This window comes from Solea solea, chromosome 7 (assembly GCF_958295425.1).
Source record: "Solea solea chromosome 7, fSolSol10.1, whole genome shotgun sequence".
Classification (NCBI taxonomy): Eukaryota; Metazoa; Chordata; class Actinopteri; order Pleuronectiformes; family Soleidae; genus Solea; species Solea solea.
Window position 1 is genome coordinate 12593040 of NC_081140.1, and position 18627 is coordinate 12611666.

General features: G+C 38.8%; 2 protein-coding genes across 4 annotated transcripts; one reads left to right on the forward strand and one right to left on the reverse strand.

Moving 5' to 3' along the window:
* Positions 1-5141: 5141 nt before the first annotated feature.
* Positions 5142-17605, reverse strand: LOC131463030 (transmembrane protein 255B). Of its 3 annotated transcripts, none has more exons than XM_058634667.1 (10): positions 17469-17605; positions 14571-14739; positions 13439-13581; positions 12462-12524; positions 11285-11374; positions 10854-10934; positions 9867-9952; positions 9605-9764; positions 8120-8224; positions 5146-5921 (listed from the first exon to the last, which is right to left on the reverse strand). In XM_058634667.1, the coding sequence occupies exons 2-10, from the start codon at positions 14632-14634 to the stop codon at positions 5784-5786; spliced, it is 930 nt and encodes a 309-aa protein (XP_058490650.1). In that variant the 5' UTR covers positions 14635-14739; positions 17469-17605; the 3' UTR covers positions 5146-5783. The 3 variants fall into 3 exon arrangements, with proteins under 3 accessions (XP_058490651.1, XP_058490650.1, XP_058490649.1); XM_058634666.1 differs by having other exon boundaries at positions 5779-7164; XM_058634668.1 differs by lacking the exon at positions 8120-8224 and having other exon boundaries at positions 5142-5921.
* rnf7 (ring finger protein 7) lies at positions 16264-17971 on the forward strand. The gene is made up of 3 exons (XM_058634669.1): positions 16264-16534; positions 16664-16711; positions 17505-17971. Exons 1-3 carry the CDS (start codon positions 16369-16371, stop codon positions 17621-17623), a joined length of 333 nt encoding a protein of 110 aa, XP_058490652.1. The 5' UTR covers positions 16264-16368; the 3' UTR covers positions 17624-17971.
* The last annotated feature ends 656 nt before the right edge of the window (positions 17972-18627 follow it).

Here is an 18627-nt window from a genome sequence, read left to right on the forward strand (position 1 = left end):
AGGTTTTCATTGTTTTACAAAGCATTAGATCTTTTAAAATCAATACACACACACACACACACACACACACTACAGCTTAGGAATACATCACAAGTTTTTCATGAACCTTCCTTAAAAAAAATTAGGCCCATAGAGAAACACTGACGCTGCTGCTGATGATGTGTTAGTAATGGCAGAAAGACTTTTATTTTGGTGGTGGTTTAGGATCATTTTCCTTTTCAAATTGTCGCTAATTGTGCAACACAGACGAGGTTTCCACATTTTTACACGTTTAAACATGCAATATATACAGAAGGTATAAGAATGTGCAATATAGTGTATTATAGCCTTTTTTCAGCACAAAATGTGTTTAATATTCAACAACTATATAAACACACCTGAGCAAAAATTTAATTTCAAAAGTTCCACTCTGCTCGTTTTTAGGAACAAAAAGAAAAGAAAAAGGGTCTAATTTTGTGACTTCGGCACAATTATTGCTCCATTATATCACCACTAAAAATCTGATATAAAAATGAATCATAACTTTGACTCAACAACCCATAAGAAGACTCCCATTCAGACAATGAAACCACAGAAGATAAGATGCTAAACTGAACTTCAGTGATTCCTTAGGAAACTTTTCCATGACTTTAAGGACCTGTTCAGACCTGGTACTTAACATTTGTCCACTAAAATCTGAACCTAATCTGCATGTTTCTGGGCCATATGAAGAAACCAGATTGCCCATAGGAAACCCACGCGCACACAAACTCCATACAGAAAATCCTGCGATGGAACCAGGATTCAAAGTGGTTTCTGTGAGGCCCCCCAACCACAGACTGTTCCCCTCACTCCCCTCTCCAGGAGACGCTACAGGTCTCTCCGCACCCGAACCAGCAGGTTCAGAGGAAGCCTCTTTCCTGCAGCGGTCACCCTGCTGAACTTTAGTTGTCAGCAGGTGACACTTACTCATCATAATTCACTGTCCAAACTTACACAGGAAAATTCATGTCGTAGAATATCATAGTTTGTCCAACATCTGGATGTTGAGTGACACTGGAAAACTGATCACTGGTGGTGAAAGTGTGCACTTTCTCTACTTTCATTTCACTTGTCATAGTCTGTAGATTTGCAGGGACCAGTTTGTTTGTTTGTTTGTTTGTTTGTTTTTGATTAAACAAAAGGATGAGAGACAGTGGTCTGGCAACGTCATGACATTTGCAGAGGTTAATGGTAAATGTCCTGTGTTTATACATGATACATGTGTCTCCAGTCTTAATGAACACTTAACATGTTCCTGTTTCCTGTGTTGTTTAACCCTTCGTGCTCACGCAGCACGGATCTGTGCCACAGGTACACCTGTGGAAATAATACACAACTCCTTATATGGATATCCTGTGTGTGAGTGTGTGTGTGTGTGTTTATGTCAAATATTATTTTTAAAAAATGCTGTTTTTTTCCATCTTCTTATGTGTTGTTGAGTCAAAGTTATGATTCATTTTATATCACATTGTTAGTAGTGATATAAAGTAGCACAAATTGTGCAGAAATTACAAAATTAGAGGGTTTTTCTTTTGTTTTTGTTCATAAAAAACAAACCAAGTGAACTTTGAACTGTGACGTGTTTCCACATTTCACAAAATCAATCCGATTTTAAACATTTGGAGTGCTTTTGGCTCAGGTGTGTTTATAGTTATATAGAAAATTCCTCAGATTGCCTAGGTTGTGTTGAATAAAAATAGGATATAAGACACTCTGTATTGCACAGTCTTATAGCCTCTGTATGTTTAAACATAGTAATGGGAAAAAAAGCTCCGTGTTGTAACACAAACTGGGTTGAGCGTTTGGGAAACATGGTGTGGAGTATTAAAAGCTGCAGGAAGCTAAGTGTGTACACTAGACTGGAGTGGAAGTTAGAATGGGTCCTTGTTTGGCTCGAGCACAAAGAAATAACTTTTAGAATTGGAACAAACACCATGAAAACTTTAAATGAACTGCACGTAGAGGTGTCCTGCAAACATAGTTCCCCACTGACTGACCAGACAACTGGCAAAGAGCAGAGGAGGCGGAGATCCTGGAGCTTTAAACACCTGCACTGATGAGGCTCATGGAGCACAGGTGTGTGAGCAGGAGAGAAACCTGACACACCTGTGGAACTTTCACCCTCATGTCACGCTTCAGCCACAGAGCAACACACTGAACATGTAATAACCAAAACACTGATGTTCACTGAAGATTTCCAAGATTTAGACAGAAGTCGATCTTTTTATTCTACTACGATAATAATGTTGCTGGATTATTATTATTAGATTTAGGCCAAATTCATTTTAATCTGACTTTATTTTGTAACTGACACTACAGAGATCGAATGACAAAACACAACTCTGATTTAAAGTGTCATTGTTATTAAATGATGCTTTGTGGCTATTATGCAGTGTATTGCAATGCTCTAAATGTTACCTTTGTTGTTGGAGTCCAAATGGTCATATCCATCATCTTGTACGTCTTGCAGCATCAACTTATTTCAAGAGACGTGTGTCAATTTAAACACCACTGGGACTACAAGTGATCCTGGTGTTAGGATACAAGGATGTACAAGGATGGGTTATAGACATGTGCAGCCATGAGACGACAAATTATAATATAGTAAATTATAATATAGTGATACCCCGACCTTGTCTGTAATTGGGTATTAGTGGCACTTATCTGCAGTTATTGGCTCTAAAATGTATTATCGGATATTGTCAAACACACTTAGATCTGCCGATGTTACTAATAGTCATTACAAATAGGCTGCTACCCCCTTGACTTCTAAGCTGGTTGCTCAATGAAGACAATTTCCATCTGCTGCAACATGAGTCAGCAAAACATTATGTTAGTTTTATGACAGAAGGGAAAAACATATACTGTGTGTGTGTGTGTATATATATATGTATGTATATATATATATATATATATATATCACATCTTGACAGAAAGAAAACAGAAATGTAGACATTTTTGCAAATGTATTAAAAAAGAAAAACTGAAATATCACATGGTCATAAGTATTCAGACCCTTTTGAGCTAGTACAGCCATGAGTCTTCTTGGGAATGAAGCAACAAGTTTTTCACACCTAGATTTGGGGATCCTCTGCCCTTCTTCCTTGCAGATCCTCTCCAGTTCTGTCAGGTTGGATGGTGAACGTTGGTGAGCAGCCATTTTCAGGTCTCTCCAGAGATGCTCAATTGGTTTAGGTCAGGGCTCTGGCTGGGCCAGTCAAGAATGGTCACAGAGTTGTTCCGAAGCCACTCCTTCGTTATTTTAGCTGTGTGCTTAGGGTTATTGTCTTGTTGGAAGGTGAACCTTCGGCCCAGTCTGAGGTCCTGAGAACTCTGGAAGAGGTTTTCTTCCAGGATATCTCTGTACTTGGCCGCATTCATCTTTCCTTCAATTGCAACAAGTCGTCCTGTCCCTGCAGCTGAAAAACACCCCCATAGCATGATGCTGCCACCACCATGTTTCACTGTTGGGATTGTATTGGGCAGGTGATGAGCAGTGCTTGGTTTTGTCCACACATACCGCTTAGAATAACGCCAAAAAGTTCAATCTTGGTCTCATCAGACCAGGGAATCTTATTTCTCATATTCTGGGAGTCCTCCATGTGTTTTTTGGTAAACTCTATGCAGGCTTTCACATGTCTTGCACTGAGGAGAGGCTTCCGTCGGGCCACTCTGCCATAAAGCCCCGACTGGTGGAGGGCTGCAGTGATAGTTGACTTTGTGAAACTTTCTCCCATCTCCCTGCTGCATCTCTGGAGCTCAGCCACAGTGATCTTTGGGTTCTTCTTTACCTCTCTCACCAAGGCTCTTCTCCCACGATTGCTCAGTTTGGCTGGACGGCCAGGTCTAGGAAGAGTTCTGGTCGTCCCAAACGTCTTCCATTTAAGGATTATGGAGGCCACTGTGCTCTTAGGAACCTTGAGTGCTGCAGAAATTCTTTTGTAGCCTTGGCCAGATCTGTGCTTTGCCACAATTCTGTCTCTGAGCTCCTTGGGCAGTTCCTTCGACCTCATGATTCTTATTTGCACTGTGAGCTGTAAGGTCTTATATAGACAGGTGTGTGCCTTTCCTAATCAAGTCCAATCAGTTTAATTAAACACAGCTGGACTCCAATGAAGGAGCAGAACCATCTCAAGGAGGATCAGAAGAAATGGACAGCATGTGAGTTAAATATGAGTGTCACAGCAAAGGGTCTGAATACTTATGGCCATGTGATATTTCAGTTTTTCTTTTTTAATAAATTTGCAAAAATTTCTACATTTCTGTTTTTTTTTCTGTCAAGATGGGGTGCTGAGTGTTCATTAATGAGAAATAAAATGAACTTTTTTGATTTTAGCAAATGGCTGCAATGAAACAAAGAGTGAAAAATTTGAAGGGGTCTGAATACTTTCCGTACCCAGTGTATATATATATACACACCAGTATCAGTTATCACTCACAATATATCGGATATCAGCAATGTCCAATATCGTGCATCCCTTGTTTATAGCATGTATTGTCTCTATGTTGTTCAGTATATTACTTTATTACTATACTGTATATTAACTCAGCTGTGGACGGGAAAAAACAAAACAATGATGACTCTGATTTAGAGCTAATTAGCACATGTTAGCATACATACTACACCTCATGAATGGTATCATAAAGAAATCACATTAGTACACTGCTGTATGCAGTTGTAGATTTTCCTTGATCCCCATTTCGTCAAACAACAAAGTCATATGTAATGATTTCAGAAAATATTACATTAACGCAGCAGGATTGAATTTCCTTTCCATAGTTTTTCCCAATTTATTCTAAATCCAATTTCCACATCCTTCTGATGTTTCTCTCTGCTCTGATGACCATTTTCATATTGCACTTATTTATGATACTGATGATATCAGTATGGACCCATAAAAAGGCACATTGTCACAATTTCCCTGGCGTCCAAACCATTTTTGACTGAAAATGTGAAATGTGATTTACCTACTCCAGACCCTTCTTATTCTTACCAGACCAACCTCAAACACACTCCTCGGGCCATGTCCCCATGAACCAGAGCAAGTGAAACAACATGTATTTTGTATTATAGAAGTGACACGTGTGTGGACCCAGCACTGCACAAATGTGACAAATGCAAGCAATATTGTCTCTTATTCTTTTAATGCAAGAGAGAGGTGATGTGATCCAGGTTCAAAAATATCAACAATGTAATAACAATAACAATAATGATAGTACATTTTATATAAGAAGATAAATCAAACAGACAAACAGTAACTTTGAAATAACTGCAAACTAGAGCTGGTACAACCAGCAGTTCAACCAGAAACTTTATTAAATATTTAATACGTGCAATCATTTTTTGAAGCATAAACCTTAGAGGACAATACACTCCTTATGTAAAGCATTGACCTTTAACAAATTATGACAAAAATTAATGTTTTAGTCCAAGTTTGGCTGTTAATAATAATACGTTTTTGCGCCCATGAGGTTCCAATTTTGGTGATTTATGCACTGATTTAATCATTTACTTCATTCATTGATAAACACATGTATTAAGACCTTTTGTTATAGAGCATATACGTGGTATATCTTAAAAACTTAAAAGTATAATGCAGTAGGAAGCATTGTCCATGAAGCATCTTAATATATCTGCATACAATTCACGGCTGTTTGAAAAACATTGTCAACTCTTGATAATAACAACATTAATCACCCAATAAAGCATCTGTTTACTATGGTTTTCAACCGTTCTCTGGTGAAAAAGCTTCTGTTTTTGCCTAGAAGCCGTGGACTTTGAAAAGCAGCGGGTTTGTCATTGGTGTGAAGGGAGGAGGAGGAGGATTGGATGAAGATGATGGAGGAAGATTCTGTGAAGCATCTGTGTTTTCTGCCGGAGGAAAATACATCGATGCATCCTGAAAGACAGAGATGATGACAGCATGTTTGTTCCTTTTCTCCAAGAAAACCCTTCAAAAAGAGTAAAAATAGTTAAAAGAGTTACAAACTGACATCAATCACCTCACTTTGGATTTTGGATTAAATCCAAATGAAAGACACATCCTCTTTCTTCTGCATTGTGGTCAGATATTGTTTCACTTCAGCTCAGGTTCATATTTCGGTCAAACACTGCAGTTTAGATCAAACCATGTCATAATTCAGTGTTTCTCAATCCTGGTCCTCATGGGCCATGTTTCCCTGCTCCAACACACCTGATTCAAATGTTCAGCTCGTCAAACAAGCGCTGCAGAAGCCTGGTAACGATTCATTTGAATCAGGTGTTGGAGCAAGAGAAACTCTCCAACACACAGGGCAGTGAGTTCCCTGGCAAGGTTATTATAGTTATAGTTATAGTTAACGAAAACTAATAGAATAACAAAAACTCAACTTGGAAAAAGAAATTGTTAACAGAAATAAAAATAAAAACTAGATTATTATTTATTTTTTTAAAAGATAACCATGTAAAACTGAATTGTGTGTTTATAAAACTAACTAAAACATCTTTGTTAACCTCTCGTCTTTTATTGGGTTTATTTATTGAGACTGAGCTCCTGAGACTCCTGGCTCACAAACAATGTGATGTGTCTCGTGTATTTTTATTATTATTATTATTTATGTTATGTTCATGTGTATCTTTAGTCTGTTGGCTATATTTTGTTTACCTTTCACACTAACTGCATCCAACCTCAGTACTATGATGCACATTTTGCACTTCAGGTTAATTTCTTGTAGACTGTTATATTGTATATATTGTTCATGTGTCCTAATAAACTTTTAAAGGCCACATAGACCGGAAGCTCCAATTAACGCTGCGTTTGTGTGTGTATCTGCGTCATTACCTCATTTATGAAACCCTAAAGTTTCAGAACAACAGTTCAGCTACTGCTGAGAAAATAGTGTTGTATTGTTTTCCTGGGCTCTGCGAAGCGGATCGGCACTTCCATAATTTGATGTCGTCATCAGAAAACCTCACCACTCCTCTCACCACCGTAGCGCCTCCCGGTGCGGGCACTAGTCCGGGCACATCCGGTTGCGTACATTTAACCGCAGAAGAAGAAGAACTACTCTCGTTGTAGCTGCTGAGATGCAGAGCATCCACCGTGCCAGAGGGGGAGCTGTGTATCTGAGAGCTGGTCTACCAATTACGTCACTTCCAGGTACCTGGCCAATCACAGACAGTGGGAAAGCTCTCGTTGGCTGGCCAATCACAACACAGTCCACGTTCTGGGGGTGTGATTTTGGTCTGAAACAGCGCGGCTGACGAGAGCGTCAGTGAGGAGATATTTTGATCGGCTCGTTTGCAGCGACTGGGAGGTTTTTAACCATGAAAACAAGTAAATATATGTAAGTAGACCTCCATAACTAACATATAGGTGATACAAGCATTCAATGTCACCTTTAACATTTTTATGGCACAATACTTATTATAACCTTTTTGAATCTTGCACCTGGCAAATACTCTTTATTACAAAAAAAACTCAAACTAACACTAAACTAATAAAAACTAAGCATTTTCAAAAAATGTAAACTAATATAAAAAACTAGCAAACCCACTCTAAGAACTAGAAAACTAAGTCATTTTAAAAACAAAAAGTCAAAACTAAATAAAAGATTAATATTTATTCATATTTAATAATTACATTGCATTTCTGACCCTATTGTACTGTCTAGTACAAATTGTCACTTTTTTTATGTCGGTGCGATAAACGCGCTCAGACGAGTTTGTTCATTTAAGAAACATGCAAAAAGACGCCAAATTCAAAATGGCCAACTTCCTGTTGAGTTGAGGCCATGGTCCTAATTTACTTTTTTGTTCGTCTTGGGCTATAGCAACTTCCCACCAAGTGTCGTGAAATTTGGTGCGACTTAATTTTGGCTTGCACCATCCAAGTTTCACCTTAGGGGGCACTGTAGAGCCCTGGCGCAACGCACAGGTCCGACCATTATGACAATATCGCATTTTTGCCACACCTGACCTCCATGTCAAGTTTCAAAAGTGAAAGTTAGAGATTATGTTTGTGTCATTTACATGTTATTACATTCAAATTCTGTCAAGCATCCTCACAACTATATAGAGAGATGTGTGTGTGTGTGTGTGTGTTGACCGTGCACTGACAGGGTAGAGCCGGTGAACTGTGTGTGTGTTGGCGTCCATTAGCTGTGGAGCTGTGGGGGAAGTTGCTGGGCTTTCAGAGTCCTCGGACACAGGGCGGCTGCTCCTCTGAAACACACATGCACACAAGCACGCACGCACGCACACACACACACACACATCACCATCATCACGTAAAAAACTTTTAATTTTATAATAATATAGACATTAATGTAGGGGCCATTCATGTTGTGTGTAATGTAATGTGTGTGTGCATGTGTGTCCAGGTATTACTAAACCTGTTTACACAGTCACATTATGGGGACTTTTGTGCCTAACCCTAACCCTTATTGGGGTAAATTACTACATTTTAAGGTGAAGATATGTTTTAAGGTTAGGTTGAGGTTAGGGTCAGGTTTAGGATTAGGCCAGTAGTAATAGTGGTTAGGGTTAGAGTAAGTCTCCAGGAAATGAATGTAAGTCAATGCAATGTACCCTCAAGTCATGAATGTCGAACGTGTGTGTGCGCGCGCGTGTGTGTGTGTGTGTGTGTGTCCAAAAAAAAAAACTTATATAAGTGAGGACATTTTGGGAAAGTGGGGACATTTTGGCTGAACACCCATAAAAAGGACTTTTTCAGTGTTAAGACTTGGTTTTAGGGTTAAAATTAGGTTTAGATTAGAGTTAGGGTAAAGGTTAGGGTTAGGCACTTAGTTGTGATGATTAAGGGTTAGTGTAAGGGGCTAGAGAATGTATTATTTCATTAAATGTTCTCACTATGAATGCTATACAAACAGGTGTGTGTGTATGTTTGTGTTTGTGTGTGTGTGTGTGTGTGTGTGTGTGTTGTATTTATATCTTTGTGATGTCCAAAAGAAAAACTTAAAACCTATCTTTGTGAGGACATTTTGACCTTGTGAGGACCTGGTTTTAGAGTTGGTGTTTCCAGGTGCTTCTCACACATTTTAGAGACATGCAGATAAAGACAGATCCGAGCTACGGTACGACCAAATACTAAAATAATTCTGCCTCCCAGCTGCTTTAAATTGTTTCCACGTTTGATGCAATTTGTCCCTGACAAAAACGCATTATTAATGTCATTATTAAAAAGTTTTTACATCATTTTGCTGGGAAAATGTAGGATATAATGAAAGAGAAACAGGAGAGTATGAAGTGAATATTGTCCTGCTGAGTTCTGGGTACAGAGCAGCATGAAGAGAGAACCTCAGGTTTTTTTTGTGTTAGTTATGATACTAGTTCGCTTCTTCCCACAGTAATTAAATCACAATCGTAACATACAGTGTAAACCTGAACTGCTCAAAAGTAGGTAAGATGTAATTAATAAGGAGGTAAAGTTGACAAAGTTGTTTACACTTACAAGACATTGTTAATATTAAAAATAAAAAGAAGTGTTAACCACTCCTAACCAAAATCAGGTTGTATAACAACCCTAGACAATCAGGACACACCTATTTTAAAAACACATCGTTGTGCAAGTGTGTGTCTCACCAAGTCCTTGATGCTTCCGAGCACAGCCGTGATGAGAATCCCTGTGAAGAATGCCACAAGGTTCAGGACGGTGAGCGCCCAAATCAAAATGTAGAGAGTGAAAACGTCCTTGCAGCTTTTTATTCCCACAAATTCATAGTAGTTGCTGAGGTAGCCTCCACTGCAGAACAAAACAAAATTTGTACGATGTTATGTTATGTGCAGACAAAGACCTGTGAGCTTTTAGGTGCTAAAGTAATGAGATGGTGGTGTGTTGTCTCACTTGGCACAGTCATACAGGTCGCAGCAGTAGCACGTTCCACTACGTACCGTCATGGTACACGACTCATTTAGATTCCAACATGGCACCTGAAAAGAAATAGTAATAGTCACTGGTGAAAAGTTATTAATTACATTTACTCTCTTACTGTAATGGAGTACAACTAAGACGACGTCACAAAACCAAAAAAAAATGCACTTACTACTACTTACGTACATCACACTTATGAGTAACACTTTTTAGTTTGGCTTACGTGAAGCACTTACTTAGTTCTAGCTTATGTTTTAAATCACATCTTTTACTGAGTGAATAAATGTTAGAATTCATGCACGGGAAACTTTGGCAGTGAATGATGATGAGGACAGGTGAATGATGGGGACAGATGAATGATGTTTAGGACAGGTGAATGATGAGGACAGGTGAATGATGATGAGGACAGGTGAATGATGAGGACAGGTGAACGATGATGAGGACAGGTGAATGATGAGGACAGGTTAACAATGATAAGGACAGGTGAATGATGAGGACAGGTGAACGATGATGAGGACAGGTTAATGAAGAGGACAGGTGAATGATGAGGACAGGTGAATGATGAGGAAAGGTAAACGATGATGAGGACAGGTGAATGATGAGGAAAGGTGAACGATGATGAGGACAGGTGAATGATGAGGACAGGTGAATGATGAGGAAAGGTGGCGCTAATTAAGGTCCCTGAGAGAGTGAGAAAGTTGAAGCATTTGTGACCTTTGGCCCATTTTGAATGATACATTATGGGTTTACATATTTTATTTTGTCAGCACTTTAATTTATAAAGGTTTGTCTTTAATTAAAAACAATTCAACCTTGTTAAAAAAGTAAAAGTACAGACCAGTACTTTTCCTTGTACTTAAATATTGTAAATATTTTATGGAGACACATACAAGACACCTTAGTCTCAAGAGTACACACGTGTTTCTTGCATGCACGGGGCATCCTCATGTCTTTACTCACAGATGTGTAGAAATTCTCATAGATGTAGCTGTTGCCACTGCTGTAATACTGACATCGCTCTGCTCTCAGTGGACGCATGTCCTGACAAAAGTTAACACATGAAGAAATGTCATGAAGAAAAAACAAATATGTATTTAGGTATGGCCCCAGACTGAAGTTGAACAGGCTGATCTGAAGTTCTAGTGCTTTTCTTTTTTACTGTTGTGTCTCAGCCTGATCATCATATCACATTTACTGTGTGTGAACATTTTCAGTCATCACATGTCTGAACACTTATCTCCCATGTGTCCAAGTGTCAGTAAAGCCTACAGAGTGATGTTGGCTCACACCGCGGGTCATAAGAGTCTGTCTCCATCATCACATTGCAGTTGATCATAGCATGCTAGCACAGCTCGTGTCACAGTGTAAACATGTGAGTGCGTGTAACTCACCATGTTTAAGAGGATACAGACGCCATCAATCACCAGGCACAGGAGAGCAGAGATGATCCCAAAGCTGAGGAACATGATCGCAGCTGTCAGCTTAAGGAGGAACACAGGGAAAAGCATGAAGAGTTTGGGTTCATATAAGTTAAAGTTAAAGCCCTAACAGATGTTTAACATTAAGCTTAAGTGTTATTTTTACTGAATGTACCATGACTTTTTAAAGCTGTTGGTTTATGTTTTTTACACAAGCTTTTCTTACTTTTCTCAAGCTGAGTGTCTCTAGCTCTCCTTTCTCCTCTTCCTTACTCACAATATGAATTGACCACATTTCAGATACATGCCAACAGTTAAATAAATAGATTAATTCCTATTATTCCACACTGGATCTGTTGATGGTTCTTCCATCATTAATACCTGTGTCCACCATGAAAAAGGATCTTAACACTTCAAGACTTTATCACAGAACTTGTCTCTTCTGTAAAACCGATGAAAACATAAATCCAAGCCCAAGCAGCTTCCTTCTCCACATTCAGCCATCTATAGATTGGGTTATCGGGTCTAACCGTGGCTGTTATCCCTCAGTGTTGGCTGACAGGAAGGACGATTTACTATGTGTGCACTGCAAATAAATGGTCCACATGTGGAAGCACACAGCATCTGACTGTCTTGCAAAGTAAGGCTGAACAATTAATTGAAATTTTTATCCAAATCGCAATACAGACTACTGCAATTTTCAAGCCGCAGGATACGCAATATATCTTAAAGCCAAAATGTGTGTAAAAATACAATTTTAGATTAATTACTGTCTTGATCTGTACACATTGTATTCTACAGATTGAAAAGAACATCTTTGTTTCTCACAGATCTGCACAAATATCACACAGTAATCATTTTAAATATGAAAAAGAGAGAAATGATGTAAAAATGACCATTCCCTCTGATATTGCAAATCATATCGCAAGCGCAATTCCTGTCAAAAATAATCACAATTCACAGTTGTTCAGCCCTATTTGCAAATGGCTTACACCTTCAAAAAAGTTATTCAGCTTTTGTACTGATGAGAGCTTCACACCTGATGCTGAGTCAGATTCACCTCAGCGAAACATGAGAGGGGAACTTTAAAGATGAAAGTGTGTAGGTTTGCCACATGAGGAAATACAGGAGGACGAGCAGAATACTGTACCAGCTGCTTGCGGTTTTCTTCCAGGCACAGTCCCAAAAGTCCGAGGAATGATCCAAGTGTCAGCTACAGATAAGACGAGAAAAAGAGAACAGCTGGTTGTTGATGTAATATAGTGAAATAGTGCATGGTGTGTTTTTTAATTGGAACACTTCGTTGTCATGGCAATATTCACTCTCAACAGCTACACACAGCATGTTTACATTCTGTGGCACAACATACAGTCACACACTGTTGTAAAAAGTGTTAAATCTAGCATGAGTCAGGAGCAATATGAGGAGTTTTAGAACAAAATTACGAGAGAGAAAAAGTTGATTATCGAGTTTCATCAACAGCTTTTTAAAATCTGTTCTGTCCTGTCATACAAGAATGAAAAACTGCCTACATGACACATGATCAGAGGCAACCTCTTCATCTCTGAAACTCTCTGCTGTTATTGACACTTGCATTTATTGTTTGACTCTCTTTTAGACTGCTGATGTTGGAGAAGGGATCTTGCCATCAAAGGGACCTGTATGCAGAGTAGTTTTAGTAGAACAGTCCAAGCTCTGTGATTGGTCAGTTAAGTCATGGGCCAGATGTTCCCCATACAGAGACTGGAGATCACTTCATTTACAAGACGCATAATGGAATCATGGATCAATAACACCAAAGAAAACTTCAATGTCTGTCTTCTTATTGTTGGATAGGCCTGTGTTGACATCTGATTTAATCCATCAATAGTTAGTTTTACAGCCAGTTTAAAATCTGTTTGTTTTTTTGTTGGTCAAACATCTGGAAAATGACCACCATGCACAGATCAAAACCACAAGACTAAAGCACTGCACTTTTAAATTCATAATAGACATCACACTGTACAGGATGTTTTGATTTGTTTCAAGAGATTCAGATGGTTTTCTGGTAGCTGCTAATTTAATCCCGACATTTTTGAGTTTTAAAATGTGTAATCTGAAGGACTAAACAAATAAAGAGCAACTTACAATAACTCCAGGGATGTACCCGGTCACGTTCAGGCTCTCGGTGCGTGTGGTTGTGTAGACTCCCAGCACCACCAGCAGCACAGACAGTATGATGTTGCCCACCACCAGCCACAGAGCTCTCGTCGTCCTCCTCACCATCGTCCCTGAGAGAGAAACCCTCAGTCATATTATATGACACACTGGCAGATGAAGAAAAATACAATAAACGTCAACATATGTTGGCCTGTGCTCAGGGTTTGACAGACTCCCTGAATGTTTCCTATCAAAAGCAACAAGGTTAATCTAATTGAATGTGTTTAAATTTGATTTCAATAATAAAAAAAAATAAAAAAATAAAAAAACCATGAGACGATTCAAACCCCATGTCTCCATTGTTTACAGATCAAATACCCTGAATGGAAATGTACTTTTAAAAGGTAATTTCCGCCCAGGTTTCATTTGTTGATTAAAATATCAATATTTGCACAAGGAAGGATGATGACACAACACCAAATCTGTATTTTGACCCAGCCCTACTGTTGACGTTCTGTCTCTCTCTCCAAACAGGTAGACCACTTAAAAAAAACCTGAACTATTTTACTACTACTAGGTAGATAAACACAACTGTGGACTGCACCAAATAACTGAATTTCCCCACTGTTGTATCAATAAAGTTAAATCTAATTTAAATTTCTTCTAAAACCTCAGTATAACTGTTACTTATAAACCCTCTCTGCTTCAAACAAACAAACACGGACTAAAAATCATTTTCTATACTTTTACATATCAGTATATCTTAATATACTAATATACTCTTACAGTATAAATAGTGTTAGAAGGCTATAGTGTCATAGAATAAAACAAACACACACATATACTGGGAAATAACTAAAAACAATATATAGTATCAATATAACAAAGGGTTAACATGCATAATATACAATATACAGTATTAATGCACTGTGCACTCAGGGACAAAAAACTATTTACTTTTCTATCTGTATCAAATACAACTGCATGTGGGATCACCTCTTGTAGTTGACGTTTTTATGTAAACTTTAATAAAATTATTGCTGCACAAGTCTCCATTCTATGAGGTAAAACTAAGCTCCCCACATCATAGCACACAAGATCCCGCTGTATCAGTCTGTACCTGTGGTTCGGCTCTTTGTCTCCAGTCTGTCCTGGCCCGCTGCTCCCAGGATCTGAACTTTCATGATGGATCCACTTCAATGATGCTCGTCTCACAGTGATGTTTTATCACTGCTGAGGAGGAGCACACATGCCTGCCCCTCTCTCTCTCCCTCCGTGTCTCTCTCTCTCTGTGAACGTTGATGTTGAAAATCCTCTAAAAAAAAGTCCTCTAGTTGTAATGAACAGTTTTGCACCTTTTCATATAAGATACACATTTGTGATGATATTATTTTCTTTGCTGGTTATCTGTTGGTCTGTAACACCCTATGCAGCTATGCTTAAATACCAATAAATAATGAACCCGATTGGCAACTTCATCAAGGTGTCTTCACAGCATCAGTCACCATGATGCATGTCCACAAATACTTTGTTCACCCTGAGTGTGACCTGACAGGCGTACACACACCCTGACCACCCTGAAGGATGTGTTAATCTGCTGTTTTATGTTGTTTTCTTTAATCACCATTTTTGTTTTCACAAATTGTTTCGCCTGTAGGCTGTAGTTTCCCCACCCCTGATGTAGAGTTCTATGGAAAGATACATTAGTCACACATGCATTCATTCATGGACATAGTTACCATCTTTTAAGGACTACTTCCAGCAAGATAACCACTTCACTATGCATGTACAAGTCTTCTCAGACTACATTATGAAGCATGAAATCTACATTTATACACAGCATTTTATGATTTTAATCTGAATAAAGTCTTATACTTATTGTGACCTGGTCATATCACATGCACCATGTATTGATCACAGCACTTAAGCATTTCCAGACACCACTGAGTCTGACTGAGACACCTCAGCCAGATTATTGTTAATTGTTAATACACTTTGTTTGTTTGTTTGTTATACACTTGCTGGTAACTTTATTAAGCACACCTATTCAACAAATATCTGATCAGCCAATCACATGACTAACTGTGGATTCTGGCATGTAGACATGGTCAAGACAGTGGCCTGCTAAAAATCAAAATGAGTATCAGAATGGAGAAGAAAAGTGATTAAAGTAGTTGTTGTTTTAGAAACATGTCTACAGGGATTTATGAGCCAGTTGTAACACATCTAAACAGGAATATGGATGAAATACTTTTGGAAGTTATGTGAACGTGCTTATCCCCAGAAAGTACACTACAGAATCCTGAGCCAGTGTAATTACACTGTTGCCCTAAATGTGTGCTTCATCTACCTCAATCTATGTCAAGTTATAATGAGCTATTTATGTATGTTTTTGTTTTATGAATTAATGTTGCATCATAAATGGGTATGGTAAACAGTGTATCGTTCCATAGCAAAATAAACACTTTTATTTTGAAATAACGTGAAATATCATACTTTGACGTATTTTTCTCCAAATGTTTAGACTTTTTTTCACTTAACTAGTCCCCGAATGACCAAACCAGACACTCAGTGCCAGTGACCCCTGTCATTTAACTTTTAGATCCCCTGATCTACCTTGTATATATTTCACAAAATATAAAAATCAGCGGGGGAAAGGAACAGCTAATAAAGGAAAAAAAAAGTTTGAAATGCCCTCAGCTTTTGGAGTCACCATACACAGTATGATGGTTAATAGTTTGGGGTGTATTGTTTATACTAATCTTATAAAACAGCGCCTTCTCCTGTCACTCCGGGCATAAGACGGTTGGTATCCCAGCTAGCATTAGCACTAGCATCGGTGAGCTGGTTCGTCCATTTTGTTTAGCTCAAAGTTAGCCCAGCCTGGCTAACGGTAGCTTGTGCACTGAGCAGCAGAGATGGATGACGGTGACGAACCGATTGTAGTCCTCTCCCACAACACCTCCACGAGCTCTAAGTCGAGCGGGGATAAGATGTTCTCATTGAAGAAGTGGAATGCTGTCGCGATGTGGAGCTGGGACGTTGAATGTGACACCTGTGCCATCTGTCGAGTGCAGGTGATGGGTGAGTGGCACAGTCAGACGTCTACCGTAGCTTAGCTTAGCTAGTGTTATGCAGCTAACTGCGTACATACACATTCCCACGAATAGCCGGCATTCCGTTTCACTGACATGCATCTGTCTTGATTTTCAGACGCTTGTCTCCGATGCCAGGCGGAAAACAAACAGGAGGATTGTGTTGGTAAGACCCTTTCAGCCTCACATCACAGCTCGGCTAATACTAGCTGTTCTGACAGAGCTGTCACTGTGGTTTATCAGGCGAAGCGCTCTCTGTTTATATTGAACAAGCTGCTCAACTAACGTGGACCTTCCACAGATGCAGTGTCAATTGTTTTTTAATTCGTCTTCATTTAACACCACGTTCTTGAGAGTAACATAATATCATTAGTAATCATTAAGTAGTGATTCATTACCTCTGAAATATTCCTCCATTTTAACATTGTTATGAATTAATGATAATTATTTAGTGAGTGGATTTTGTACAACAATGTTTGGGATGTTATGTGTTTATTTAAAGTGTGAGTACATGGAGGCTCACTATCACTGAAAACATGGCTTCTAGCAGGAACATAGGGGAAAGTAGACTATTGCCACTTAAATAAGTACCAATGTTTGTGTCAGTCTATGACAACTTAGTCCCCATGGTGACAAAATCAATATTTTAGTACATTGCTTGAAATGTCACTTAAACTCTAAACCATATACAACCTAATAACATCAAAAGAGCCATTTTCCATTATTCCTACTGGATTGTAGAGGTAAAGTTTGATGATTTGTCTTTTACTGAACAAGACCCTCCCTCACAGCTTGTAAATATGTGGAAGCTACTGACACACTGAGAGCCATGTTATTTGGACTTTAAGAAAATGTCTGCTACTTAATCTCACCTTTTGATCACCATTATGTGAAATCAGAACTGGGCTTTGCGTAACCCTTACCTCGCTCCCTGTGTTTCCTTCTCGTCCATGTTTCAGTTGTCTGGGGAGAGTGCAACCACTCCTTCCATAACTGCTGCATGTCCCTCTGGGTGAAGCAGAACAATCGCTGCCCCCTCTGCCAGCAGGACTGGGTGGTTCAGAGAATCGGCAAATGAGATCCACATCGAGGCGGACTGACTCTAGAAGACACCTGTAAGCACCCAAATGTGGTGAGAGACTTGACAAGGATCACTGGAACATTCTGCACAGAGCCACTGACACCATCAACTGTCCCCCTATGTATGATATCATTTTTCTGTCGTCCTGGTGTCAAAAGAGGATGATGGACAAGATTAAAGTAACACAGACTCGTTGGTTAATGTGGCTTGTGGGATCAAGAGTCATGAAGAAACGGATGAAACATGTTGCAGTGTTAGGTCACATTATATTATTGTCTGTGGCAGTGTTTTGCACAACTCACGTGACTGTCTTTTTAAAAATAAAGACTTGTGAATAGCTGTCAACATTTGCTTTTTCATCAACTGAAAACTTTCAGAACTTTCACATTAAATTCTTAACAAGACTTATTTTTACTCATCATAATAATATCCAAAATAGAGATTAATGAAGGTTTTGGGTAATTATCCACTTGTCAGTGGTAACCTGCTCATAATTTCTCTCCTGCTAGCAGAAACATACCAGTCTCCTGATGACTGTACAGGAATCAGAGGACTGAATTTATCCACTCAGGTTAACCGTAATTGTGCTTCTGTTCCTGCTACATACAGTATGCCACAGGTTTTAGCTTAGAACATCATCTATAGTAATAGTAGTAATAATAATAATAATCGCCAAACAACACCTTACTATGGAAATAAACCAGTCAAGGCTGCACTTCACACTTAGCACTAAGTCAATAAGTCGTTTGGCAGTTGAACTTCACTACCTGGAAGGTAGCCATCTTAACCAGTATACTGCATGAGATTAGACTTGTTCCCGTTTCAGGATTAACTCCCTTGTTCATTCTGATGTATTCAGTGTAATTGTAAAAGTCAGAATTGTAATCTACTTAATGTGATACACTTGCGAAATGTAGAATAATGACAAGGAATTACGTTTTTTCTTTGTTCGAGCATAAAAACTGCATTGACATAGAGAACATTTTTTATGGACTGGCTTA

Coding starts and splice junctions, on each gene's coding strand:
- LOC131463030 (XM_058634666.1), bottom strand. CDS start 14,634: ATGAAAGTTCAGATCCTGGGAGCAGCGGGCCAGGACAGACTGGAGACA. Junction 11,375..12,461: donor AAGAAAACCGCAAGCAGCTG/GTACAGTATTCT, acceptor TTCCTCCTTAAG/CTGACAGCTGCGATCATGTT. Junction 8,225..9,604: donor TCGGAAGCATCAAGGACTTG/GTGAGACACACA, acceptor TGTGTGTTTCAG/AGGAGCAGCCGCCCTGTGTC.
- rnf7 (XM_058634669.1), top strand. CDS start 16,369: ATGGATGACGGTGACGAACCGATTGTAGTCCTCTCCCACAACACCTCC. Junction 16,535..16,663: donor CTGTCGAGTGCAGGTGATGG/GTGAGTGGCACA, acceptor CTTGATTTTCAG/ACGCTTGTCTCCGATGCCAG. Junction 16,712..17,504: donor CAAACAGGAGGATTGTGTTG/GTAAGACCCTTT, acceptor TCCATGTTTCAG/TTGTCTGGGGAGAGTGCAAC.